General features: G+C 41.2%; 1 protein-coding gene across 1 annotated transcript; it reads right to left on the minus strand.

Annotated features, from left to right (window-relative positions):
* Positions 1-17,107: 17,107 nt before the first annotated feature.
* On the minus strand, positions 17,108-22,561 carry CD24 (CD24 molecule). Its single transcript, XM_081187140.1, has 2 exons — positions 22,408-22,561; positions 17,108-18,655 (listed from the first exon to the last, which is right to left on the minus strand). The coding sequence occupies exons 1-2, from the start codon at positions 22,474-22,476 to the stop codon at positions 18,488-18,490; spliced, it is 237 nt and encodes a 78-aa protein (XP_081043266.1). The 5' UTR covers positions 22,477-22,561; the 3' UTR covers positions 17,108-18,487.
* Positions 22,562-27,607: the final 5,046 nt, after the last annotated feature.

Consider the following 27,607-nt stretch of genomic DNA (forward strand, 5'->3'; position numbering starts at 1 on the left):
GCCTCGAGATTTTTTTCATCAAACAAGTGTGCCTTTGCCCAAAAAAGGTTGGGAAACACTGCTTAATTGTGATCCTACTGCTGATCAGAGCCGAGTGGGAGACAATAATTTGTCCAAGATCATCTGGACAAGGTAGTCAGGTAGCTCTGGAACAGCTGTGACTTTCACAACAGAAACACTGACTGACAGTTGCTTCCAAACATCTATCTCCAAAAGGCAGCCAGCTGACTGCTCTCATTGCCAAGGGAAAATGATAATTCCGTATAATAAAAAAGGAAAACAAATCTGCTGGGTACTAAAAAGCTTAGGCTAAAATAACCATCAGTCAAAGTGATGTGCACAAAACTCTGGTGTTTATCAGCATAGGAGCATTAGTAGAAGCAGAAATTCCAACCCCACAGATGCTCTTCCAAAAAAGCCATGTTGCACGCCACCCCAATCTCGGAGCGGTGTGAGATTCCAGGGGTTTGTGTTTTCTTTTGGAATAAGGCAGTGCCTTTGTGATATATGGTTTATTTACACATATATACAACCAGAGCCTATAATGGAGGAGTTCGCAGCATTAACACCCCAAAAGGATCTTGATTCTCCCATAGTCACAGCCTTGGATTCAAACAGAAATAAAACATTGCTCTTACTCTCTCAACTCAGGATTTGTCCTTCTATCTCTGTTGAGGGAGGGCCCCCACCCATTTGCTGTCTGACACAGAGCCCCTTTTCCTTTGTTCTCTTTATGGCCCATCATCACCCAGGCAATTATCTCAACACAGGAAGCTAAACTGGCTTATATTTTAACATTTGCTGGATCCAGGGGTTAGACGGATCCAGAGAACAGTCTACTTCCTCCACCCCAAACTCATAACAGCTATTAAACAGCGTTAAACATTGTAACTATTTGGATGTAGAAAGGGAAATGAGGAGATAATAAAAGATGCTTCTGATGTTAACCCCTAGTCTCACACAGTAATTTACACCCTGAGAACATATATGAATGGCTTTATAATGAGAAAGGAAGCAATAGAATAATGTAAGGTGAAACATTTTGCCTTCTTAACTGTCTTCGCAGCAATAAAAACTAGGGATGGGAATACATTCCACCAGTTACTTCTTGTTGCCCTGCCTTTCACAAGCATCTTGGTTAAAGTTTTATGTAACCCTTTATTTGTAAAGAATTTATGCTGCCTAATGTAATAATAATAATAATAATAATCCATTTACATAAAAACAATAAAATTTCAGTGATAACATTAAGTAAAAATTCCTAGCAACTAGATCAAAGCAATATAAGAACAAAGCAAAACTGAAGAAAATAGAGCAGCGTGAAAAACGGAAAATTAAAAATTAAGAGAGGAAGGTTCAGGTAAGCATAATTTTTTTAAAGAAGCATTTGAAGGTCATTACAAGTTATTCAAGTGAGGGCATTCCAAAGGGCAGGTCCTAATCACCAAGAAGGGCCACTTGTGTGTTGTCACCAAGTGATAATCTGCTGGTTGTGGAAGGAACAGAAGAGTCTTTTCTGAAGACATTAAAGAACAGCTGGACCTGCATGGGGGGGGGGGAGGCAGTTTGCTAGGAATCCTGGTTGTTTTGGGGCTTTCAATGCCTGCAACAAAACCCTGGACTTAGTTCAGTTGCTAATAAGCAGCCCGAGCAGATTTTCAACACCGGTGTAACATGGGTAAAGCCAGGTGTCCCCCTAGCAACTGCCTTTTGCACCAGCTCCAGTTTCCAAACCAGGCCTGAGGAGAGGCCCACTTACAGCACATTATAGCCATATAATTGTGAACTTACCGCCTTATGGACCACAATGGAAAGGCTGTTCAAGTCCTCACTGCGTAGATAGTTTAGTTCCTGGGTCAAGGGGAAGTACTTGAAGAGGGAACATCCTGTAGAGGAGAGGAGAGGACAGGAAGTCAGTGTGGACCTGAAAGCCAAGGAGTAAGCTGGGCTCCTTGTTTGCTGTACAGTGGTACCTCGGGTTACATACGCTTCAGGTTACAGACTCCGCTCACCCAAAAATATTACCTCAGGTTAAGAACAGAATGGATGAGAACAGGAATTGTGCTCTGGCGGCGCAGCGGCAGCAGGAGGCCCCATTAGTTAAAGTGGTGCTTCAGGTTAAGAACAGTTTCAGGTTAAGTACGGACCTCCGGAACGAATTAAGTACTTAATCCGAGGTACCACTGTACTGTACTTGAATGAAGCTGTTCAATTCTGACTTTACCTGCAGTCTATTCCTAAGGAAGGCAGCCCAGCTGGGCAACAACACACTCATGATTGTACAAACTACCCTGAAGTGAAGCACTTAGGAAACAAGTCTATTGACTACATATGAGGGCTTATCCACACTTACCTTTTGCCCTGCTCTTTCCTGGCACAGGTTTAAAGCTCTGTGTCTGAGCGATTATTATCTTTTGCCGCAGAGCTTTCCCAGTGAAAACCCGCTCTTTACCACTCAATCGGAGCAAACGTCAGTTCATGTTTTCCAGAGAATGACGTTTGCTCTGATTGAGCTCTAAAAAGAGGGTCTGCACAGGGAAAACTCTAGGGCAAAAAACCAAAAAACGTTCAGACACAGAGCTTCAATTTGAAAAAAACTTGCCTGCAAAACCCTTTCAGTCATGAAACCCCTAGCTTGTGCCTACACACACGCAGTGTGGTCTAATGGCAAGAGTGCTGAGACAAGATCGGGAAGACTCAAATCCCCACTTTTATGCCCATCTCATTTATGCCCTTCTCTTTCCTCAGATGTTTTCTTTTACCCATATTTGATAAGGAGGAATAAGGGATTTTCAGTGACTAAAGGACACTCACAGCTTGATGTATCTGTTTTTTGTTGTAGAAGTTTCAAACCAGGGCAAAACATTTGTATTGGACTTAGTTATCTGTACTTTATAGAGAGTAGGAGTGTTCCCTTTTCAGGAAGTGTGCATAAATATATGCACATTTAATATCAACATTCTCATTAGATGCACTCATTTAGAGGGAAATGTTTACAAGGAAGAATTTTCAGGAAGAATTCACTGTTCTTCATGCAATACATAAATTCACTGTTCTTCATGCAATACATAAACAGTACTTATTATAGGGTACGGGTGGTGCTGTGGTCTAAACCACTGAGCCTCTTCGGCTTTCTGATCAGAAGGTCAGCAGTTTGAATCCGCGTGACGGGGTGAGCTCCTGTTGCTCTGCCCCAGCTTCTGCCAACCTAGCAGTCTGAAAGCATACCAGCGCAAGTAGATCAATAGGTACCGCTGCGGCGGGAAAATAAACAGAATTTCCATGTGCTCCAGCACTCGTCACGGTGTCCCGCTGTGCCAGAAGCGGTTTAGTCATGCAGGTCACATGACCCGGAAAGCTGTATGTGGACAAACGCTGGCTCCCTCGGCCTGAAATGACATGAGCGCTGCACCCCATAGTCACCTTTGAGTGGACTTAACCTTCCAGGGGTTCTTTACCTTTACCTTTACCTACATAAGCAGCACTATACATGCAGTACATAAGGAAGTTAACTGATCTTTATCTAGGCAACCTACATTAAAGAGATGAAACACTGAGATGTACAAGATCAAAGCAATGATTCCAGTACAATGAAATTTACCGGTAGTTAATAACATTTCAATAATATAAATAAATATAGTAGCTCCCTTACCCTTTTAAAGAAAGGAGTGGCATATTTTTTACACACACACATAGAATATTCAAGCATTCTGGAATGTGTGCTTGCTTTAGGCGACAAGGAAAACAGGGTTCTGCTGAGTCTTGTGTGATTCAATGCGTGGGTGACGGCCAGCTCTCAACCAATCAAACATTCAGATACTCCAGGGATTTCAGCTTACTGAGTTTCTGACATTAAGGGTTCTCAAGTACTTCAGTATTTGAGATTTCCATAGCGTGAAGAGTCAGAGCCATAGCAAAACAAAGTTGAATTGGTTTTGGATGGAGAAAATCACCCCAAACTATTTAATTTGCATTTCCCAGCAATGTCAAATAATACAGTGCAAATTTTGCTTTTCTTTCTATGGTCCACTTGCGACAATTTCACAGCTTTGTGACTTCTTTTACACAATTCATACTGACACATGTGATATTAATTTCCAGAAAGCAATGTCAAAAATATGTAGCATGTTTCCAAGCCAAATGAAAAAATGGGGATTTCTCATCTTTTTCACCATTAATATTCCGTCAGAACTCTGTAGTTATTTGTTATGTTTGGTAGAAATATGACCCTTGTATTCCACTATGGGATAAATTTTACACCATTCATTCTTTTTAAGCTTTCTGTTATTATTATTTTATTATACTGTAATTTTCTTTTTTCCAGTTTTTATGACTGCTTCTAAGTACAAATAGGGTGAACCTACAGAATCAGCAGCTTGCTGCAATCAGAACTTTGGAACATTCTTCTTTATTAGGGCCACTTTTAAGGAAAGGGCTGGTGCTGTGACGCTTTTATTGTTAATCTGTAAGTAATTTTTATATGTATATATTGTATATGTGTATATGTATGTTGTTGTTGTTGTTGTTTAGTCATTTAGTCGTGTCCGACTCTTCGTGACCCCATGGACCAGAGCACGCCAGGCACTCCTGTCTTCCACTGCCTCCCGCAGTTTGGTCAAATTCATGCTGGTAGCTTCAAGAACACTGTCCAACTATCTCGTCCTCTGTCATCCCCTTCTCCTTGTGCCCTCAATCTTTCCCAACATCAGGGTCTTTTCCAGGGAGTCTTCTCTTCTCATGAGGTGACCAAAGTATTGGAGCCTCAGCTTCAGGATCTGTCCTTCCAGTGAGCACTCAGGGCTGAATTCCTTCAGAATGGATAGGTTTGATCTTCTTGCAGTCCATGTATATGTATATGTATATGTACATGTACATGTACATGTCTATGTATATGATGTATATATTTAAAAAAGAAGCAGCATATATGGCTCTGCTTATCACACGAATAACGTTTGTACATAATTTTTTTAAAAAAATCCACATAGGATTCTTCCCCCCACCATCTCCATGTGCAGTGATATCCTATATGGATTTTCATATATAGGAAGCAGGGTGGTAAATCTGCTATGTGGCCCCCAGCATGAAGAAATGGGATCATGTTGTGGGGGACGATACATGGATCGGCCAAAGTTCAAGTATCAGGTTTAACATTCATCATAAAAATGCCTATAGCTTCTATACAGGAGTGAAGTCTTGACTCTGATTTTGTAAGGTCTTATGAATATTGTCATGCAAGAAATAGGTTATGATGGAGCAATATGAAGGGAAAAAAATATTTCCAGACTCTAGGTACTGTAGGCAAAAGTGCCTCTGCTGATGTTTATGATAATGGCACAATTCCTTTATGATCAGTTCCTTAATTTAGAAGTGGATGAGCCTCCTTAAAGAATAAAGATTATCTCTCTTACCATCATTTTTCTGCCAGGACAACACCTGCTTATCAGTCAAAAGAATATGTGCTATTTTGCAAAAGAAAATTATTTGCCATGGAGGCTGATCTGATTAAAGCCAGAGCTGTCAACAAGATTGCAAAGAAATTTGCTTTGGTATGATATGTGTGCTGTGGAGTAAGTGTTGCATTTCCATATTCCATATTTCCTTTTCAAAAGCACACTTCACTTTGGGAGTAGATATCAAAACTCTCACAACAGATGGTTCATTGGAAGAGTTCACATACCATCATGTGGTTAGTTAAAAATCTCAGGCTTTTTTCTCCTAATTCTTCATTCAACTAGAACCCAGTTTTGTGACCAAAGGACATTACTGTCAACAAAATGAAAGAGTTTCATTTCAGATTCCCCACTAATGACACTTCCCGCTGAGTCGGTTTCTGCTTTATTCTTGCCTTTACCAAAATCATCAATTGATGGAAAGTGGGAGGCGGACTGAATTATCTGCACATTTTAGGATAATAATGCTTCGCCGTATGAGGTGATGATTATTATCCACTAAAGGGATATTTTACTTTAATTATAATGTTTCCCACGCTTCCTCCAACCAGCTCCAAGCTGTGTTTTAACTTTTTCAGTGATTCACTGAGGCAGGTTAGATTAGTTAGTGCTTTGCCCTAGACTGGCCTGAAGCTTCATCTGTCTTTCCCATGTCAATGTCATACCATGATATTGTAGGACTCCAACTCCCATCAACCCCAACCAGCTTGGAAAATAGTTCAGGATGATGGGAACTGTAGTCCTGGATCCCCATCCTAGTCCAACTCAATCATGGCTTTTTCACACAGCTTCTTAAATGCTTTATATTCCTCACTTTGTTTCTTCCTCAGTACTGCTTGGGCTTAAGCATTCTATATTCAAATCCAGCTATACAATGACATAATACAAAATATCCAGATAAAGCTCTGTGACTCCCACAATCAAACTCAAAGCAGTTATCACAGTAGCAATTTTGTTGAGCGATTTCTCAGTTTACTTCTGAAGATCCAGGACAAACAGCCACCTTCTGAAAAATTCCCCCTGGACATCACTTCTGCCTTTCAAAATCCCAGTAATGTCCGGATATATGGTAGCCCTAGGTTAGTTTAACCTCCAGTTAGCTAGTACTGTAAACCTAAATTACTGTGTTGCAAAATCATGTATGTCTAAAAAGTGTGTCACCAACATGAAAAGTGTGAAAAGCTGTTACCTACTACAAGGCAACTTTTCTTCTTCTCTACTGTGGGGAAATTGCATTGTCTTGTGGCGCTGTGGGTAAAAGCCTCAGCGCCTAGGGCTTGCCGATCGAAAGGTCGGCGGTTCGAATCCCCGCGGCGGGGTGCGCTCCCGCTGCTCGGTCCCAGCGCCTGCCAACCTAGCAGTTCGAAAGCACCCCCGGGTGCAAGTAGATAAATAGGGACCGCTTACCAGCGGGAAGGTAAACGGCGTTCCGTGTGCTGCGCTGGCTCGCCAGATGCAGCTTTGTCACGCTGGCCACGTGACCCGGAAGTGAGTGAGATGGGCGCACAAACCCCAGAGTCTGTCAAGACTGGCCCGTTCGGGCAGGGGTACCTTTACCTTTACCTTTAAGCCCAGGTTGCATTTTGGTCCTTGGGAAAATGTCTTGGATCTTCAGAAGTAAACTGAGAAATCGCTCAACAACATATGAGGGGGGGGGGGGTTCCTGGTCTCTACCTTTTGAAATATGGCAGCTGTAACCCTTTCCAGTCCTGAGAGGAGTGCAAGGAGCGTTTGTGCGACACACCCACACACTGCAGCCAACACACTAATGTGTCACGACACACGGTTTGGAAAGCTCTAAGCTACATATTGGTTTGGAAAGATCCAAACAGGTGCTGGAAATGCCAGAAAAACACAATAAACATTGGGAAATGCTATAATAGTTGGTGTTGGGAATATCATCAAATAAATATTGAGGAATATTAAAATGTAATATTATAGATTGTGGGATATGAGATACTATTAGACACAGTTCCCTCTCCCCAATACATTGTTCAGTGAAAACAAAAACACACTACTTATTTCATATATATCGATAGCAGCACATATATTTAAGGCATATTGCACATGCAAATGCAACACAACCATTGCTCTCATTTGTGTTATGTGATTAGGATGGGCTTCAAATATTTCAAATGTTTAGGGAAGCTTTTAATGTTTGAAGGACTATTGTTTTTTAATATTCTGTTGGAAGCCGCCCAGAGTGGCTGGGGAAACCCAGCCAGATGGGCTGGGTATAAATAATAAATTATTCTTATTATTAAAATAGAAATAGTTTCATAAGATGGAGCCGGTAAGTGCTGGTCTGGTATTTTTCTGTTTATTATATCAAAAGCTTGCTTGATATCTTCTGACATTGTCCTGATTACAGTTTGTGTGACTTCCTCCTATAAACATAGCTGTCAACATTTCCCTTTTTTAAAGGGAAATTCCCTTATCCGAATAGGATTCCTTGCAAGAAAAGGGAAAAGTTGACAGCTATGCCTATAAAGTCACCTCAGCATACAAGTAGAATTCTCTTTCCAAGTGTTCCAGGTACACAAAGCTAAAACCAATCAGGAAATTTGAGAAGCTGAAAATCAACTTTGCTGAGACTGGTAGCATGTGGGTGGATCAGAGACGAAACTAGATTAAATCCACACAACAGCTGCTTAAATTCTGGGGCCTCTATGGAGATTAACAAGGGGGGGGGGACTACCAATGTTTCTGCTTAGGCAGGTTCTGCTAGTTTTCTAAGTGCCAGGAAGCCCCACTTGTGAGGCTTACTCTTGAAGTTGCATGTTAAGAGAAAGAAGAAGAAAGGCCAAATGACATTGATTCCTTGCTCTGTTTTTCCTTTTAGTCTTTTAATATTATATGCTGTGAAGGAAATGAGATTCAGGTGCTGCTCCTGAAAATTGGATAGACATAATGACCTTATTATCATCCTGGTGAGACCACCAGTTCTGGCTAAATATAGGATTGAAACTACGGTCTGAGCCATAATTAAGGCTGCAATTCCTAACACATTTACTAGGTGGTAAGAACCACTGAACACAGCATGACTTACAACACAAACCAGGCCATGGCTACTGAGAAGCAACTCCTATTGAATTCAGTTCAATGGGGCTTGCTCCCAAGTAAGTGAAGTTAGGATTACAGCCTTACATCTGAGAAGATAAGTATAGGATTGAATTGTCAAGTTCTGATTTCAATACGCCTTAAGTACAAGTCGCTTTCCCCAATCAGGTCATAGTCTTCATATTGCTTCTGTTTACATTGGGGTAGCTCCACAGCATAGAACAGGCATAGGCAGACTTGGCCCTCCAGATGTTTTGGGACTACAACTCTCATCATCCCTGACCACTGGTCCTGTTAGCTAGGGATGATGGGAGTTGTAGTCCCAAAACATCTAGAGGGCCGAGTTTGCCTATGCCTGACTTAGAATGTATTCATTCATTCTGCTGCATTGGAAACCAAGACCAGAGTTGTGGATGTTTGATGCTTTCCTTCCTCTTACTGAGTTTCCCTACTGACCAGGGTAAAAGTGGTCTGTTGTGCCTGTCACAATAGTTTGGCTGCATAAACCAGCAGGTGACGTTTTTGCACAGGCTGCAATGGCATGTAGGTCAGATGGAGGGGTGGAGAATCTTCAAAGGAAGCATAGAAAGAGCAGCAAAAGATGAAGGAAAGGAACCAGAAGAGGGAAGTATCATAGAAGCAGTAATTAAGGGAACTGCTGAGGATGTTATAGTTGACAGTAGCAATATAGCACTCCTCTCAAGTCATGCGTGTGGGCCGAGGAGCAGATGCAGTTGTCACAGGGAGACAGCATAGCAATCAAGGAGGAATAGATTGAGAAATGCCCTTAGATATGGTGAGACCTTGGTTGGTGTCATTTCAATAGATGAGAAAAATAAGAAGGTGAAGATCAAGAAAAATTAGGCATAGGCCAAGAAGAAAGAAGAACTTGGAAGATTTGAGGGGGCTGGAAAGCACAAGCAAAGAATAAAGAGAAGTTTGAGCTTAGGAGTCAACAAAACTTTTGGACAAATGCCCAACGACTCTTTGGTTATACTGCTAGTGAGCAATGAAGCACATTAAGCCAACTATGTAATGCAGAGAAGAAGCACCTTGCTAGCAGGGAGTTCTCAGTGACTCAGGACATCAGCATCCCTCTTCAGTTACAGGCTAATTCTGAACAGAGCAGAATAACTTGCCCAAGACTATTCACTGGGCAGGTAACCTGAGCACCTGTGGAAAGTTGAGAAGCCAAACCACAGTCCTTCTCAGAAGCATTATATCCCAGATTAATTGGTGCAAGGAGTTAGAAGCCAGAAGGCCAGATTCATTCCCACATTACAGTAACTTTCTATTATTTGCATTTCATTTCAGTCATCCATTGCTTATATCTTGCTTTTCCTTGCCAATGGAAGGAGCAGCTAACAATTAAACCAGTAGGAGAGAGTATGGGAATTAATACAAAATGTCGATAATATATATCAACATACAAAACAAGCCAAAAACCAAAATTCATATTAAGACACTTAACAATGCATCAGTCTGTTCAGTCCATAATACAGTGGTACCTCAGGTTAAGTACTTAATTCATTCCAGAGGTCCGTACTTAACCTGAAACTGCTCTTAACCTGAAGCACCACTTTAGCTAATGGGGCCTCCTGCTGCTGCTGTGCTGCCGGAGCACAATTTCTGTTCTCATCCTGAAGCAAAGTTCTTAACCTGAAGCACTATTTCTGGGTTAGCGGAGTCTTTAACCTGAAGCTATGTAACCTGAAACGTATGTAACCTTAAGCGTATGTAACCTGAGGTACCACTGTAATTAACCGCAATAAATGTCAGAGGAGAACAACAAAAACAAGATGAGAGAATACTACTCTCAAGCTATTTGCCCTAGCTCAGAGATGTTTGCAGTTAGACAGAATCAGGGGTAGCAGAGCCAAAGACACAAACTAGTCAACATCAAAATTGGCCAGGCTCCTACATCAGCTCATCATTCTCATAGAACTGGGGTGGATAAACTTTTTAATCCCAAGAGCCACCTTTCCTTCTGGACAACCTCCTGGGGGTCATATGACTGTGGTGTGTGGAACTAGAAGCAAAGTGGGCAAAGCAATATGTGTGAACTTTATTTTTGCACAGTAGGCTAGTTTTCACACACATTCCTCTCTTGATAAATATCCCCTGCATTTCAGGAGAGCCATCTAATATCCAGGCATAGACACAGCTGTACGGGAAGGAAGGAAGAAGTGATAGAGTAAAAAGGGGAATGAGAACATAATATCCTGTTAACTTCTGATAATATGTGCTATTATAAGACTGCTCACCCTAGAACAATGCACAAGCATAGCAATTTCAATCCATCCAGCTCAGGGCAGCAACTTTAACTCAACCCAAATACAGACTTGAGAATAGTGGGAGATTCAAGTGTTCATAATCAGGCAAAGTGACCACTGGGGAACAAGCCCATTTGCCACACCTCCTCCTTTTCTAACCATGGAGGCTCAAACATATTGTTGAAAACCAGCTTTTATCAGCTTTATCAATGTGCTACTAGCCCTATCATTCGCATTTGGGTGACTTGCAGATTAGTCTACTACCCTAACGTGTTTGAAAGTAACTCAGAAACTTCGGCCAGGCCAGAATGCATATGTTTTGCTCCTGTTGGCGGGTGCTGGTTGGCATTCTCGTGTATCACCTATTGAAGGCATGTTCGCTGGCCCCTGATATCTCCCCATGTCCAATTCAAAGTGCTGGTTGTGTTGGAATTCCTGGAAGCCAAGACCCAAGTTTGGGGCAAGTACGCTTTGGTGAGAGAACCCCGGCAGAGATTTCACATGGCAAAGCATGCAGCAAAGGAAAGTGTAAAAATATAGGGTGTAAAACCTTTTAAATGTGCCCCTTTGGTGAGTTCCAAAATGCCCCCCTTTCAAAAGCTCTTTCTCATTTCCCTAGCACAAAGATAGACCAGTTAGTAAGTTACAAAATGGTTTATTTACAAAACTCTTCAAAGGTCAGATTCGTGTACTTTTCCATACAGCAGTCAGAAAAAGTTGCACAAGCAGTAAAATGTTGCTTGTTTACAAAATGGTTCCTCAACTATTTGTATAGGAAAAACAGTACCTACAGACTCCATTATTGTCTGGAACAAAAGAGGCAAGTTAAAGCCATGCTGCTGGAGGGAGTGGCTCAGAGCTCCTCACACACCAAATTCACATGTAAACTGGGTAGAACAAATGGCTAGGTTGCTCATTTCCTCCCAAGATAAGGGGAAGTGACGTAGGCTATGCCTGGAAAGACAGTTTGTGTCTTTGGTATTAAGGCCATATGGATTAATTAGACTCAAGTATGTTGATTATATGAGGCTTGTATTTCAAGACCAAGTGCCTTAGTTCTCAAATACCTGAGAGAATGCCATCTCCCATATAAAGACCACCACCACTGACAGCATTTTAGATCTTCTGAACTGGTCCACCTCCATATTCCAATATAGAGAGACTAGGCTACTCTCTACAAAGAACGAGGCCTTCTCTGACAAAGCCCCAGTGTTCTATAACTCTCTTCTGAGACATGTTTGCTAACCCTTTTCCTGCTGGTCTTTTTGGAAGTGGCTGAATGCATACATTTTTCAGAAAGCCTTTGAAAAACTCTTCAAAGGTCAGATTCATGTACTTTTCCATACAGCAGTCAGAAAAAGTTGCACAAGCAGTAAAGCATTGCTTGTTTACAAAATGGTTCCTAAACTATTTGCTTTAGTGTCATTTTATTGCTGCCATATGAGATGGTTTATGACTAAAATAAATTTGTTTTATTTGCTAGGCGTTTTTTATTTTACATTGTTTAATTATTTCATGACAAGGGATATATAAATTTATTTTATATTTTATATTTTTATATTTTATTTATTATTTAGAAGGAGACAAAGGAGGGAGGAAACTTTGCAAATAAATGGGGCTTAGGTGGGTTCTCTCAGGAAACAGAAGTTACATCTCTGAGCGCCTTTCAGGCAGATGCTGTGGAGCCAGACTATTAGTGGCTTAGGAAGTATGTTAACTAAAATATTTCAATGACTTGTATTCATTTGTTAATAAACATTCCCTGTTAGATTATGGAAGGGAATTTTGATACAGTTTAAAATTCAATTTAAGGCAAAATATTGCTGCCTTGTTTGTTTTTTAATTATTGAATCAATGTATACCTAATGCAAAGAAAGCAAGAGGATAACTAGGAGGATGAAAAAATAATGCATTTATCTATATGCAGCATGAATGTTACAGTAGAGTTATGAGTCTCTGTAGGACATAAATGGTCATTTCTGGATAGGGAAAACAGAAAATTGGCCAAACGGTATAGAATTAATCCCATTCCCTCTGCAGCCTTGGGTCACTCATTAGACTAAAGCAGACCAATTATGCATTCATGAGCAGGAAGCTCAGAGTTTCACTTGGCTAATCAGAAGCTGATAACTGAATGCAAGATCCAGTTACTTTTCAAGGCCTCAGCATAATAATGTAACCAGTAAGTCTTTAAACACGAAAACTTCTAAGTGTTTAATGCTGCTCTTTAAATTATTGCATTCAGTAACTACCATCTATATAATATCAAAACATAGCAGGCCAATATAATTGTGTTAAAGGCTACAGTACCATAAAAAACATTCTGCACATACAAGTGGGGATCCGATTTCAAATCTACCTTTTATCGTACAAAAGAAAAGAGAGCGCAAAATGTTGGCAATTGTTCCTATCACAATATAGTAACTGAATGGCGTCTATTGCAGTAACCATTTCAGCCATATGTGGAAATTTGAACATTCAGATGTCTGAAAGGAAGCAAAGAGCAGACGGTGGCAGAAATGACTTTAAAGGTATGCATGTTTGAATATGTGCAGAAGTTCTTGGACACAAACGTTCCATTGTAAGGTTTACTAGGGGACCTGATGTAACCTGAACTGAGGAATGAGGTGACTTTGATAAATGCATGACAAATAAAGAACCTCAATCAATGGGCTTATAAGCAAGAGTCAAATCAACTCTCATGAGAAAATGCCAGGCCTAGGGGTGAGGGAGAGTATGAAGACTGGGGAAGTCTGTTCAGATTACTAAAATGTACTTTTACACCAGAAGCATTCCATCTAGGTTCAGAAAACCTAAAATTGGGGCTGGGAGAGTAAGTTCAGTGCAGTATCGTACCCTAGCACTCTTGTTACAGAATGCTGTTCAGCAGTTGCTAAGGCAGTTGGTCAATTTATGCTACAGCTGATCATGCTACTCTTTTTAATTACTGGTTTTTAATAGCACGTTCAATTTGTATCATTGCTGGTCACTTTTAGGGCCTGCTCACAGTCCAAAGATGGAGAAAATGTAAAACACACAATACATTTAAGGCTACAGAGCTACTGTATGCCCCTTTATCTGGGAGCAAGTCCCATTGCAATCCATGTGGGATGTCCAATGCTAGTCATATGTGATAGACGCAGTGGTTGACTTATGGCAGAGATTACCCAGTGGGACTTACCTCTAAGTAGGCATGCATAGGATTGTATTGTAGAACTCCTTGCTTGATTGCTTGGGACATGTCCATGCCAGCAAAAATAAATATGTTTAAGACTGGGGAAATACATTAATGTTGACTGTTTCCACCCAGCCCATAGATTATACCCTCAATCTTCCTGTCACGATTATTACGGTACTATTTCAGCAGCTTATGGTGCATTCAATGTATTTACAGTTATTTTTTAGCTGCACAAACCTAAAAACTGAAGTGGGGAAAAACAACAGAATTCTATTCACGTCACCATTCTTTTGTCCAAGGAAGGATCACTAAAATGTTGTCTAGAGTTTCCAAATACGAGTTGATAGTGACCTTAAATTGTATTATCTGTTTGCAATGCTGTAGTAAATAAACCTTGACTGCCACTGAAAAGAAGCAGGATCTTTAAAGACAAGCCCTTCAATTTACAGTATATTATCCAGATTAACTCCATAAAATCCAGAATATAGTGGGTGCTGCTGTGTTCTCCAGTGCTCTAATTAAACATAGATGTGGATATTAAAAGTTGGCCCTGCCACTTCCCCTCTAGCTTAATAAAGACATATTGTTCTCGCTGGCATGCTTTGCTGCTTCCTCAATGATTTCATTGTCCTGTGACTAAATTATACTACCAGTCTTTCTTAGGTTACCTGATTATTATTATTATTAGTTTCCCAAATCAGTGATCAGGTTAGATAGAACCCATTGAGTTTTAATATGGCTAGAAAGACCAAGAAGATGACAAGCAGTACTCTGCTATGCTCCAGATCCCTGAAGCAGTCTCTTTTCCAACTCTTCATGTTTATACTGCATTGATTTTCAGACACTGGACATGTAACTAAGAAAATTTGATTGACCTATATCCAGTATAACTTAGGATTGCCATATTTCAAAAAGTAAGGTACACCCCAAAAGTTATTCAGCTTCTTTTTTTTTAGGAAGACCCCCAAATTGTTGACTTTTTTTTAGTAAAAGCTACAAGAATTTTTGAGTTTGGGATCTTTTTTTGGCACTTTCGGCACAATTTAACTGTTGCTGGTTTTCCAGGACATTTGCCTAATTTCCGAAATATATGCCAGGACACCATTTTTGGAGGTGAATTTCAGGACACGTCCTGGAAAATCAGGATGTATGGCAGCCCTTTCTCTGCTTCATTTAAAAGAAGAAGAAAGCCCTTGTTTTGGTCATGCTTAGGCTTCTGCCAGTGGGAGTGTGCAGCCAACTGAGTTTGTCAATCAGAATGTCCCTGCCAGCAGGAAAAAACAATTTTCACCAGTCTCCTTGCACCCTAAGAAGCTGCTCTGAATGGTTGGTTGGGCAGAGAGATCAGGAAACTGTCTTCTGCCAGCAGGTTCTTCTGCTGGATCTTGGTTCATCCTATGAACAGAAAGAGATGCCTAGCTGTAACCCAAGCTACTGTATCTAGGTTGATGTCATCTTGCGGTGTTCCAGTAGATTAGTCAAACAGAAATATGAACGAACCTAGCTCCATGACATGGGACGCGGGTGGCGCTGTGGGCTAAAGCCTCAGCGCCTAGGGCTTGCCGATCGAAAGGTCGGCGGTTCGAATCCCCGCGGCGGGGTGCGCTCCCGCTGCTCGGTCCCAGCGCCTGCCAACCTAGCAGTTCGAAAGCACCCCCTGGTGCAAGTAGATAAATAGGTACCGCTTACCAGCGGGAAGGTAAACGGCGTTCCGTGTGCTGCGCTGGCTCGCCAGATGCAGCTTTGTCACGCTGGCCACGTGACCCGGAAGTGTCTCCGGACAGCGCTGGCCCCCGGCCAATAGATGTGAGATGGGCGCACAAACCCCAGAGTCTGTCAAGACTGGCCCGTTCGGGCAGGGGTACCTTTACCTTTACCTTAGCTCCATGACATAGAAAAACTGACCTTTCAGTGCCACACTACTCTTTTCAAAGATGTGGCAGACACTTTGATCCCAGAGAGCTAGGCCATGTACTCAGAAGAGCAGTGAAAGTGAGCACTCCCTTTCTACCACCGGAGCATCATATCAAACCCAACACTATGTTAAAATAATCTCTGTTCCTCCTAGCTTCAGCCATTTCTGTCTGACATCCTGCTAGTTTCATTCCTTAGAAAGTGGAACAAGAACCCCTGCTAAGTCTTCCCTGCTTCCCCACCCTGGCAATCTTTCTGTAAGGGGAAGGGGCTACACATGCAGATATTTGAGTAAGTGCTTGTTCTTCCATGTACTAAGATGACTCCAGAGATGCTCTGGGTGACTGTCACATGTAGGAGTCTAGCAGTCTCTAAAAGAAACCCAGCATTTGCTACATTGTCAAGGCACTGGGGTCTTAACCGTTTACATCTGATCACCCTAACTTAAATCAGGATTTATTTATTTTTTTAAAAGCATCCTTCCTCTGGAAGAGCAAGCTATAAAGTATCACCAGCATGTATACCATGCAATTCATGCAACTGCTTGAATCTAAAATGTATGCATTAAGTGTGCTTCTCCAGAACCATGTCCCTAAGATGAGAAGGCAAGAGTGCAGAAATACTGCAAGTCATGTCTGAAGAAGTGTGTGTGCAAACAAAAGCTTATACCCAGAACAAACTTAGTTGGTCTCCAAGGCGCTACTGGACTATTTATTTATTTAGTGCAAGTCATGTGTCATACAACCAAGTTTTATTTATGATTGTGTAGGGGAGCTACCTACATAGACAACCTGACAGTATTCCTGTGCCATTGACAATCTTTGAGAGGGGCAAGGGGAATTCCGGGAGGTGGATTCAGGAATCTAAGCAGCCTTTGTGGAGTTTCTAGCCATTTATGTAAGTGGTCAGAGGTACAGAAGCCCCTAACAGAATAATGCTAACGTTAGCAGCTAGCAATCTATCAGCCGGCCAATGAGTCATCTTCCATTTGCCTGGCTTTTAATTGACCAGCTGCAACATTACATACTGCAGGGCCTTCATGACTATACCTTTCAAAACATCCTAAAGAAAATGGGCAGCTTCTCCCATGTGTGATGTCACCAACATACAAGAGGGCCAGAAAGAGGTATTGACATTTTCTGCTGGAATGCAAAAAGCCTTCCTTCTTCTGCATCTGTTTGCTCTAACTTAGTTATGGTAAAGTGCTGAAGAAATGCTAGAATACACAAATCTTAGATCAGGGGTTTTTTTATTTACAATTTGCCCAATTAAATTTAAAGCATAATCACATAGTCACAAAATCAAAACAGTGTACTTGATACAAAAAAGGAAGAAGTGCACATATACCCTACCATAGTATTTTATGGAGTTTACCACATGGTTATTCAACAATGCAAACTGTTAGATTTTGGGTAAACTGTCCAAGTCAAAGGATGGGTTCTCTTTAAAAGCTATGATTCCACAGGAGAACAGGACAAGACTCTACATGGACATAGTACTGTCAACAAGCCTCCATATTTCTGAAAATCCAAGCACTTAGTTCAGCCTGCATCTTAGTGCCAGCTTTAGTTCAAATTATTTGTTATCTAGTACACTTACTTACCTAAAATGTGTCTGTGCAAGTGTTATTTGGTTTCAATCATTGAGACATTTTCTAAAATTCTTGATGATTGAAGACTTAATCCCTTCCCACTTTTGTTTGAAAAAGCTACTCTCAATTCTTCTGCCCCAACATTACATTTCAAGCATAAAATAGAGTAAAATACAAATTGCACCAAATCAAAACGGACATCTGGAAATGACTCTAGAGGCTTTATTTTAGAAGGTGACTACTATGATAATGAAAAATTAATAGCATTTCAAGTTTAGCAGTGGAGATTTGATCCCTTGTTCAGTTTTATTCAAGCGGTTTTTGCCACTGCTTTGCCAAATAACTTGTTTTGCTGGCACATATGGTTCACTTATAGCTTTAGTAAAATGGGGAAAAACCTGAAATACAACAGTAAAAGTAATTTTCCAATATATTTTAAAACTACACAGGCTTAGTTAGAACAGCCACACATTAACTGAGGCTTAAAATAAGATCTGCCCAACTGAAGCTGGAAATTCCAAAGCAAAATGTTGGATGGAACTCTGTGTCTGCTGGATACATCCTTACATACGAAACTGAGTGAACTGAACCAGCGCCATTTGTATTTTCTAGTGGTTTTCGAAGCTTCGTTTTCATTCAAATTAAAGAGTCCTTATTTTGCATATCTTCATTATCTTTCTCCTGTGTTTTTCATGGTAGTCATTATCCACGGCCAGTCAAGTTGTACTTCTTTGTCTTGTATTTCCAATTCCAGCTGTTGAAGAGTGGAGCCCACCCCACTGCCTTCCAAATCTTGAATGGTCATAGGGTTGATTTTCAGGGGAAATGGCTTTGGATCATCAGGTGCTCTTATAAGACTCTCAGTCCAATTGGTACCAGTAACTGAACTGTAGCGTAAACTGCACTGACTTGATGCAGGTATTCTGTGGTTCCTTTTCATGCTGGGATAGGAAGGTCTAGCCATCTCAGATGGTTCAGGGCACTGGGTAGGAAATGGTGGAAGTTTCCCAGCCAGGGTTTCTTAACAAACGTATAGAAGAGAGATTGTGAGAATGAAGAGGCCTGTAGTTGATTGAAGAGAGCTTCCATGTCCCTTGGTGGTGGTATTGTTCAGTGTGCTAAGTGGTGCGGACGTTGGACTTGAATTATTGTTTGCAGCCGATGGAGTTGTTCCATTACCGCCACTCGTCTAAATATGAAGAAAGAAAAGACTGTAAAGCCACAATTAATACCTTTTCCAACTTGCATTTTGCCTTCAAGGGCATATCCGCATGTATTTTCATCTGTCAGTTCAGGAAAACTACTACCTTTAAATGGGTGTGATGAGAAGAGCGACAACGCCTGTCCAAGAAGATCCATCTCTAATATAATTGTTTGCCTGCTCAGAAGCAAGTCCTGATGTTAGCTTCCTTGGACATTTTGTGCAAATGGTAATACAGATTTATTTATTTTAATGAATAAATTAGAGCTTAAAGCAGGACTAACAAGGTGCCATGCAATTGGAAGCAAGGCTGACTGAATGAGGTGTCAGCTCTTAAGACTAGGGACAATACTAAGCAATTTTAAGGGCTTGAAAATCACTTTGCTTTCTGTGGAACACACAGGTTTCTTTTGTTTTGGTCACTATTTGTCACACAGCTTTTAAAAAAAGGATATAGCAAAATCATAAAGACTAGTTTTGCCAATAGTTCAAGTGAGATGAATACACACACGACTACTATCCTATCTCTGAACAGCCATCTTCTTTCTGTCTCCAGCTTAATAGCTTTCAAGTCACAAAGAGACAGAAGGAACACACAGAAATAACTGTCTTTCTAGTCAAGTTCCAAGTCTTTCATGTAGTATTTTGCACTGCTTAGCTGGTAATTTTGTGCTAAGTGTTTCAGTGTGGCACTATTTATACTGGAGAGCTATTCCAGAATGAAAGTGTCAGTCTCCAGCAGTTACAAGAGGAGTGTTTCGTATGTCTGAAAGCTGGGAAGATGTATCAAATAGCTTTGGATCACAAGATACAGGAAAATTGAGGTTTTCCACTATAATAAGCAGTAACAGATTGCTGTTGCAGGCATTACGATTTGAAATGTGCCTCTTAAGCCACACTTCCTAATACAAGTTCAAGTCAATGTAACTCTGCCAATCTGTTTTGGATATCAGTTACTTTCAAGCAAGCTCCACCAAGCAAGCATGTAGATCACAAAGTTTCAAAAGAGATAGCAAGGTGGACTTGCTGTATGGCTGCAATGGAGTCTGTGTAACACAAACTAGCATGGATGTTTTAGCAGTTTCCTGCATTGCAGGGGGTTGGACCAGATGACCCTTGGGATCCCTTCCAACTCTACAATTCTATGGGGGGGGGGAATCAAGGCTGCAGTCCTACAGTCAGGCTGTTTTGTCTTTAAAATTCAATGTGCTTTAAGCAGCTTGCAGCAGAGATCTGTAGCAATGTTAACTTATATGTTGCTTACTGTATAGAATTTTATCATTAGAATGCAACAAGAATGCATGGCATCTGTTAGCATTTGACTTTCATCCCCAGAGGGTCTATGCTGGCAGACAGTCTATGGGGCATAAGTGGAGAGTACTGTACTTAGGAGACCAGCATTTTGCTGCACCCCTTCATATCAAACATTGCTTTCAGGAGTTCTTTTATGGGAGAAACCTCAAAGAGTTGAGATGCTCAGTATTTGGCTGCTGCTGCTAGTTCCTAGTGTTTTCCTAACAGAGCAGCACACCTACCTGCAAATTTTGTTTGCTTTCTAAAAGCAGCTTCAAAAAGCAGATCTAGTCTCACAACGGATCTTTTAAAGCTTCTCAAATACAGTTCCAAAAGTTGTTTCTTGGATGGCAGTCAAGCCTTGCCTACTATCTTTGCTGCCTTATACCAGCTAACCCATCTCTCCTGGCCAAAGTTGCTTCAAGCTCTGTCCTACCCCTTCAATTTTTTGTTTGTTTGGGGCAAATGACGGAGCTAGGGAAAAGGATGACTCACCCTTCTTTCTGTAGCTGGCTGCATGAAGTACTAACTCACTGCAGCTTTTGTCATTTTATAGACAGCAGCCAACTGTTTCACCTCCAGCAAAAAAACTCTGGAGCAGAATGTGGAACGAAACTAACACTGAAAGCCAACAGACATTCCAAATTCCTTAAGTGGTAAAACTGTGTGTCGATATCCTTTATTACAGAAACAGCCTGCCCTGAAACACAGGCTGAGTACACACCATATATTTAAAGCACAATCCCTACCCACCAATTCTGGGACTGTAGTTTGTCTTTCACAAAGCTACAATTCTCAGCACCTTTAATAACTACAGTTCCCAGCACTGGCGGGAGAGGGGGTGTGGGGGAAGAGCTGTGCTTTAAATGTATAGTGTGTACACAGCTTTCTTTTATTCTAGCTGTGGCATATGTGACATCTTCTTTTTTTAAAAAAAGTCTCCATTTACATCCCTAGGCTCCTTTATATTTTAGGTATTTGATTACTAAACAAAGACAGAAGAAAGGTGCCTTTATGGTTCCAAAGCAGTGGCTAGAGGCAGATTACTAAATTGCAAATAGGGATACTAATGGGTCTGCAACCTAACACGCTTACTAAGGGTAGGTTGCACTGAACATAGTAACACTTACTTATGAGTAGATGTGCCTAGGATTACACAGAGTATTTTAAACAGCCACTTGTCTGTACCTAACTGAAGAAAAGCAGACAGAAGCTAGGTAAATGAAGAGGAGAGAAATCAATACTGGGTGTCTGCAGGAATTTTCCCAGGGAGGGGAAGAGTAAAACACTGAAAAGGGAAGCAGACTAGCATCTCGCACACGAAACAATAAGAGTCATATCTGTACAGTCTGCCTCATATCCTAGATTCTAAAAACTTACATAAAACAAGAAAACTGGGAATTATGGTTGCCTCCTCCTGTGGAAACCCATCATGCAAAAGACCCATTTTCTTACATTTGCCACAATTTAAGATCTTTCTATATCCATCCTTGGATAATCTAAATGAGATTCATATTCCAACAAGATGTCCTACCTTTCCCCATTGTCTACACAGTGCAAATTCTACATTAAACAGCTCAACAATGTAGCCCTGCTGAGGATTTACATTGAAAGCTACCTGAGGGAGGGTGTTTTGAACCCTCACTGATACGGGTGGCACCCATTTGTATTTTGTTTGAGGTGTGGCAGAATATTGCAAGCCTAGTGCCCCAAGCCTCCTAACAGGATCTCATATCCAGAAGAATAGGAGGAGGTAATAATAATAATAATACTTTTATTATTTGTACTCCGCCAATCTGACTTGGTTGCCCCAGCCACTCTAGGTGGCAGACATAAGAGAGAGAAGTGCCATTTAACACGGATTTCAAAAGAAAACGAGTCAAGTCAATCCACCCTAGTTGGCAAAAGAACAGGTGGTAGGCAATGGCAGAGTTAACATTGTTGGCATCCGTCTGTCTCGAGAGACAAGCCTCCCCCAAAAATTGAGATCTGGAAAGGACAGGGAGAAAAGCGTGAATATTTAGGGCTCGACCGCAGCGCCCTGAAACATCGCACAACTTTAGGACCCTTCTGTGGGAAGCCAGCGCTGTAGAATCCGCCCTGGCTTGGGGATGCCACAATTATGCGCGCATTGTAGGAGAAGGCAGTGGATTGCTCTAAACTCGGACGGGACCGGGTCCGGGATCCCCAAGGCGACTTTGTCCGGGGGCGAGCGAGTCTTCGGGATGAGATTTCATCCATCCCTTTCACACATGCACAGCCAAAAGGAATTAATGGAAAGCGCAAAGCGTGGGGGGTCGGGTCGGGTCGAGAACCCAACAGTAACCTAGAATAGGGATGGGGGCGGGGAGGAAAAACAGAAGGGAAAAACAGGATCCCTCGACCCTTTAGATTAGAGTATGGGGTCATGAGGACGATGCCACGCCAAGATCGCTGCCGACGCTCACCTGAGTGGGTAAAAGCAGCGCCAGGAGCAAAAGCCCCAAGCCGAGCCGCGTAGCAAGTGCCGTGCCCATGTCTAATCGCGCGGCGAGCCCCCGACTCCCTCCGAAGCTGCTCCTGAGATGCAACGTGGAGGCGCCTGCGGAGGGTTTTTATGTGGGCGCCGAGCTCCAGCCGGGGCGGGGCGAAGCCCCTGCAGACCTCCTCCTCCTCCTCCTTCCCACCCGTCGCGTTGCCTCCTGCCCCACCTCTTGGGGGCTTTTTAAAACCCGGATCGGCTTCGTTCCCGCCTTCTGCCTTGTTGTGAGCCCTTCCACTGATCCCCGCAACTCCGTCTGGCAATTCAAGGGTCTATTCGCCCCCTCCCCACCAAACGCGGTACAATAGGAAGCAGACGCCTTTCGAAGGCTCACTTATTTCAAAACAAAAGGTGCCGGGGCTCAGCACGGCCTGGAATTCACGCCGCCCGACCTGTAAGCTTTAACCCCTATTTTAGATACATAACGTGGGGTAAATTCAGTGGTAAAAAAACAAACAACTCTGGATATGCTCAGAGGTCTCCCTCATTTTACGGTGACATCACCTGGTGCCCTAGTAAAACTACACAATGAGTGATCAGAACTTCATTTGAGTGATGATGGCTTTAGAAGCTGAGCCCTTCTCCTTAACCAGAAATAACACTGAAAAAGGAAGAGTGTTCCAGATAGGTAGCCGTGTTGGTCTGCCATAGTCAAAATAAAAAAATTCCTTCCAGTAGCACCTTAAAGACCAACTTAGTTGGTCTTTAAGGTGCTACTGGAAGGAATTTTTTTTATTTTGACTAAAGGAAGAGTGTGTTGGTCATAACTCACTACTAAGTTAACGCAATAAGCTAATGCATATCTGGATTTAGGGGGGAGGCTTTTGAAGTCAGTCAACACAGCTTCATATGATCCTAAATCCCCTGCACCTGTTGTTTTAGAAATGCGTGACTGAACTGTGTAAATACAGTAGTACCTCGGGTTACATACGCTTCAGGTTACATACGCTTCAGGTTACAGACTCTGCTAACCCAGAAATATTACCTCAGGTTAAGAACTTTGCTTCAGGATGAGAACAGAAATCGTGCTCCGGCGGCGCGGCAGCAGCAGGAGGCCCCATTAGCTAAGGTGGTGCTTAAGGTTAAGAACAGTTTCAGGTTAAGTACAGACCTCCAGAACGAATTAAGTACTTAACCTGAGGTACCACTGTACTCCTTTCTAGAAATTGACAGAGTGGCTGACTGTAGGTGATGTTTTCCTTAATACTTTTGATGCATCCGAGAACTGACCTCTAGTCCTGCAAATAAGCTCATAGAGATGACAGTTGTTAAAACTATTGTTGAAAACTGTCGGTGAATATTGGTGCCTAAGTGGATTCTTTATATACTCACCACTGTTGTGGTACCTGCTAAAATACCCACATAAAGGAGGCCTATATTTCACTGGGTGTCCCCTGGCCCCAGATCAACAGTGGTAGGTGGCGACACATTACGATGATAATTCCCTTCCATTAGATAATTAGTAAGAGACTTATCATCTCTTTACGGGACTGTATTGTTAATGTTTAATTGATTGCAATAAGTATTCTGTGTGTTTTTACACTTCCTGTATATTGAACTCTGTCTTGAGACAATGCTCAAAGGCCACAGGTGCCATCCTGTGTTGGGGGAAAGTCCCACAGAGATTCAGGGAACTTTCTTCCTAGAGTGTTCAGGTCAAATAGAGGACGAGTTCCTGTACCTTTAACACTGAAGTATGAAAGAGGAAGTTTATGCAGGTGTGGTCAGTTGTGTGGAAGAGGGAATTTTAGTAAGTGTGTAACATATAGGCTTACTGCTCCTTGGTAAGTACAGTATGTTCAGTACTGCAACCTTAATACAGCATGAGAGGAGCTTTTGTTGGCAACAACCCACCTCAGATTTAACATACAATTTCCGCCTCTTTCTTTCTCAACACACAAATATTATTTTTTCAGGCTTCATACTAATACTTTAAATCAACTATTCCCTAGTAGGTGCATCACCGTTACAATCTTGGCCATTTTTTGGAAGTTGTATCAAAATCATCATGTAGTTTGTTCGTTAAAACTCTGGAAAAATAATTGCAACTCAATGGGAAACAGCCCCAAATCTTGCACTGGACATTTGGTACTGCTCGCTCTGGAATATAACTATAACGAAAATCATGCATAATTTGAGACTTTGACAAGGACTAGAAGCTCCAGATATGTTTTATATGATTTGGCATTCCTTTATGACATATACAGTGGAACCATTATTTTCAAGATAACCCTTGTCACAAGCCTGGCAAATAAGGAACTATACTTGATGATCTGGACTGAAGGTACATTCTTTCACCTTTGGTGGACGTGCCCAAGGATTAAGACATTCTGGGAGATGATCTACAATGAAATGAAAAAGGTATTAAAGTATACTTTCTTGAAGAAACCAGAGGCCTTTCTCCTGGGCATGGTCGGCCAATTGGTGACAAAGAAGGATAGAACTTTCTTTATGTATGCTACAACAGCAGCAAGAATACTTATCGCAAACTATTGGAAGACACAAGATTTACCCACCCGGGAAGAATGGCAGATGAAGTTGATGGACTGCATGGAACTGGCGGAAATGACTGGCAGAATCCGAGACCAGGGAGAAGAGTCGGTGGAAGAAGATTGGAAAAAATTTAAAGACTATTTACAGAAACACTGTAAAATTAATGAATGTTAGAAGGATGCTGGAATGAAGTTATATGGCTTTAGCAGAAATGTTATAAAGAATTAAATAAAAATAGACTGTTAATGGGCCAAAGGGAAAAAAAATAAGGTTAGATTGTGTTAAGATAAACTATAGGACAAAAACTGGGAAAGATGGAAAGGATTTGCTGAAATAGCTAATTGAACTAGAATACAAAAAAGGGAGGTGTGAGGAGGTCGTCGAAACAAGTAAATGAAAGACAAGATATGAAAATATTGGATGTGTTTTTAATTGTTTCTGTCTTTGTTTTTGTTTTTGTTTTGTTAAGATAAGCAGTGTTTTTCTTTTTTTGCTTTTTATGTATTGTATTGTATTGTTTTGCTTTGTTTAACTCTTTTTCTTCTTTATGTAATTATTAAATTCTTAATAAATATTAGTTTTTTAAAAAATATACTTGATGATCTGATAAAGTTGATAGTCTTTACTTGGATTTTGTTATGTTAACTCATGTGCAACTACTCATTCTACGTGCCTATTTTATAGTCTTGTTTTTCACCTTTTAATGTTGGCCTGTTGTTATAATGGTTATCTCTGTTTTATATACATTATAAAATTAAATAATAACAACAAACAAATTTATTTTGGTGTAAGCTTCAACAGACTTCAGTACTACATGAAAGCTTATAATACTTTTCGTCGCCTTTAAGGTGCCGCAAGACCTTTCATTGTTTTTCTTGCAGAAGGCTAATATGGCTACTCTTCTGGAACTGATTTTAACTCTTTCATAAACTGAAATGTAAAAAAAATTTTTTTTTCTAGTTTAAAAATCATTCAAATAAATTATATAATTTCCAGTTTAAATGATATGGCAATAGTGAGTCACTTTGGAATCTAATGCACAGACCCTTAAGAGCGAGGCAGCAAGAGCTGTTTGATCTGCAAAGGCATTTTTCAGCTAAGCCAATTGCCAGGGAGGAAATCTTGAAGGGATTTTTCCAGGACTGTCTTGTGCCTAATTGCTCCTTGCTGCCAGTTCCTTATGAAAGGAGGCTCATCTAGTAAATGGAGGATAAGGTAAGAATGCTTTTGGATTTTTTTTATTTATTGGAACGCATAATCATTTAAAGGTGATGCCCATTCTGAGGGGAGCAGTGAGCATGACAACAATATACTTTCTTTAGTTAATCTCACTTGTGACCAGTTCTCTAGTAGTGATGTTTCAACTAGATTCATTTTACATATGTTCCATAAGTCTGTGGGAGTTAATTATAGAGAAAAAGTGAAAATTCCCTTTGACTCAGCTGGAGCTATGAGTGTGTGTTTGGGCTGAAAAAAATAGTGGCTTCTACTGAAAACCAGTTAACGGTTAGCCTAGAGGATCTCATCCCATTTCCAAAACGTAAATAAGTAAAGCCCACACTGCCTAGGCATTCTCCTGAATTCAGGCTTGCTTTTCAATTACCAGTGGGGAGCCAGAGCCAGGAACATTTCTAAATAGATGGATAGATAGATAGATGATAGATAGATAGATATAGATAGATAGATAGATAGATAGATAGATAGATAGATGATAGCACTAGCACTTATTATGTATGCTGTGAGTCTACTTGAGGAACATTATTTATGTATTTATTATTCCATTCCTATTCCTTTTCATCCAAGGAGTTCAAGGTGATTCTCTCGCTGCCCATTTCATCCTCACAGCAACCCTGTATCTTGGATTAGGCGGAGAGCCATAGACTGGTTCAAGGTCACCCATGTTCTTGGCTGAGTTGAGGTTTGAACCCTGATCTCTCAGGTCTGAGTCCAATGTTGTAACTGCTTTGGCACACTGAACATTGATTAAGCCATCATCAGCTATGCTTTTTCAAACTCTACGCTTGACTACTACAACACTTTTTACATGGGAATGCCTCTGAAGAGTATTCAGAAACACTGAGAACTTCAAGATGTGTTCTGGCTGCCCTTTAGTTTTGGAACCCAAGTCAAAAACCCAAGTGCTGGCTTTTTAAAAAGCTATGAAGATTTTAGCCAGAGTAGTTCACAGGCTAAATTTCCATCTCAAGGTTAATCAGGTGTGCTAGTGTACTCTGCCTGATCACTCTGGTTTTGCTCTGCTCTGGGTACAAGACGGGGAAACAAGCCAGGAAGCTGCAGTTAAGCTGCTCTTCCCCTACATCCAAATCAGGGGTCATGGTTTGTGGCTCCCCAACATGCCTGGTTTGCTAGCCAACCTCAAATCACAGCTTGCTGTCAGCTTACTCATTATGGCTTTTTAGGGAGAAACAAACTACAATCCCTGGGAAGCCAGGGCTGATTAGTAGTAGTAGTAGTAGTAGTAGTAGTAGTAGTAGTGGTAGTAATCATTAAATTTATTAATCATTAATCAAGAAAAGCAGCTTACCCCCCAAAAAAAAACCCCCCTACAAACATATACTAAAATCAAGGAAAAGAATCTGTTTCCTCTTTCATTTCTCCTACTTGCAACAGGG

Source organism: Podarcis bocagei, assembly GCF_964188305.1.
Source record: "Podarcis bocagei genome assembly, chromosome: 3".
NCBI classification, from domain to species: Eukaryota; Metazoa; Chordata; class Lepidosauria; order Squamata; family Lacertidae; genus Podarcis; species Podarcis bocagei.

What these genes read in the sequence shown, in the direction of transcription:
- CD24 (XM_081187140.1), bottom strand. Translation starts at nt 22,476, where the DNA reads ATGGGCACGGCACTTGCTACGCGGCTCGGCTTGGGGCTTTTGCTCCTG. An exon ending in CGCTGCTTTTACCCACTCAG is followed by an intron (nt 18,656 to 22,407) that starts GTGAGCGTCGGC and finishes CTTCATATTTAG; the next exon opens with ACGAGTGGCGGTAATGGAAC.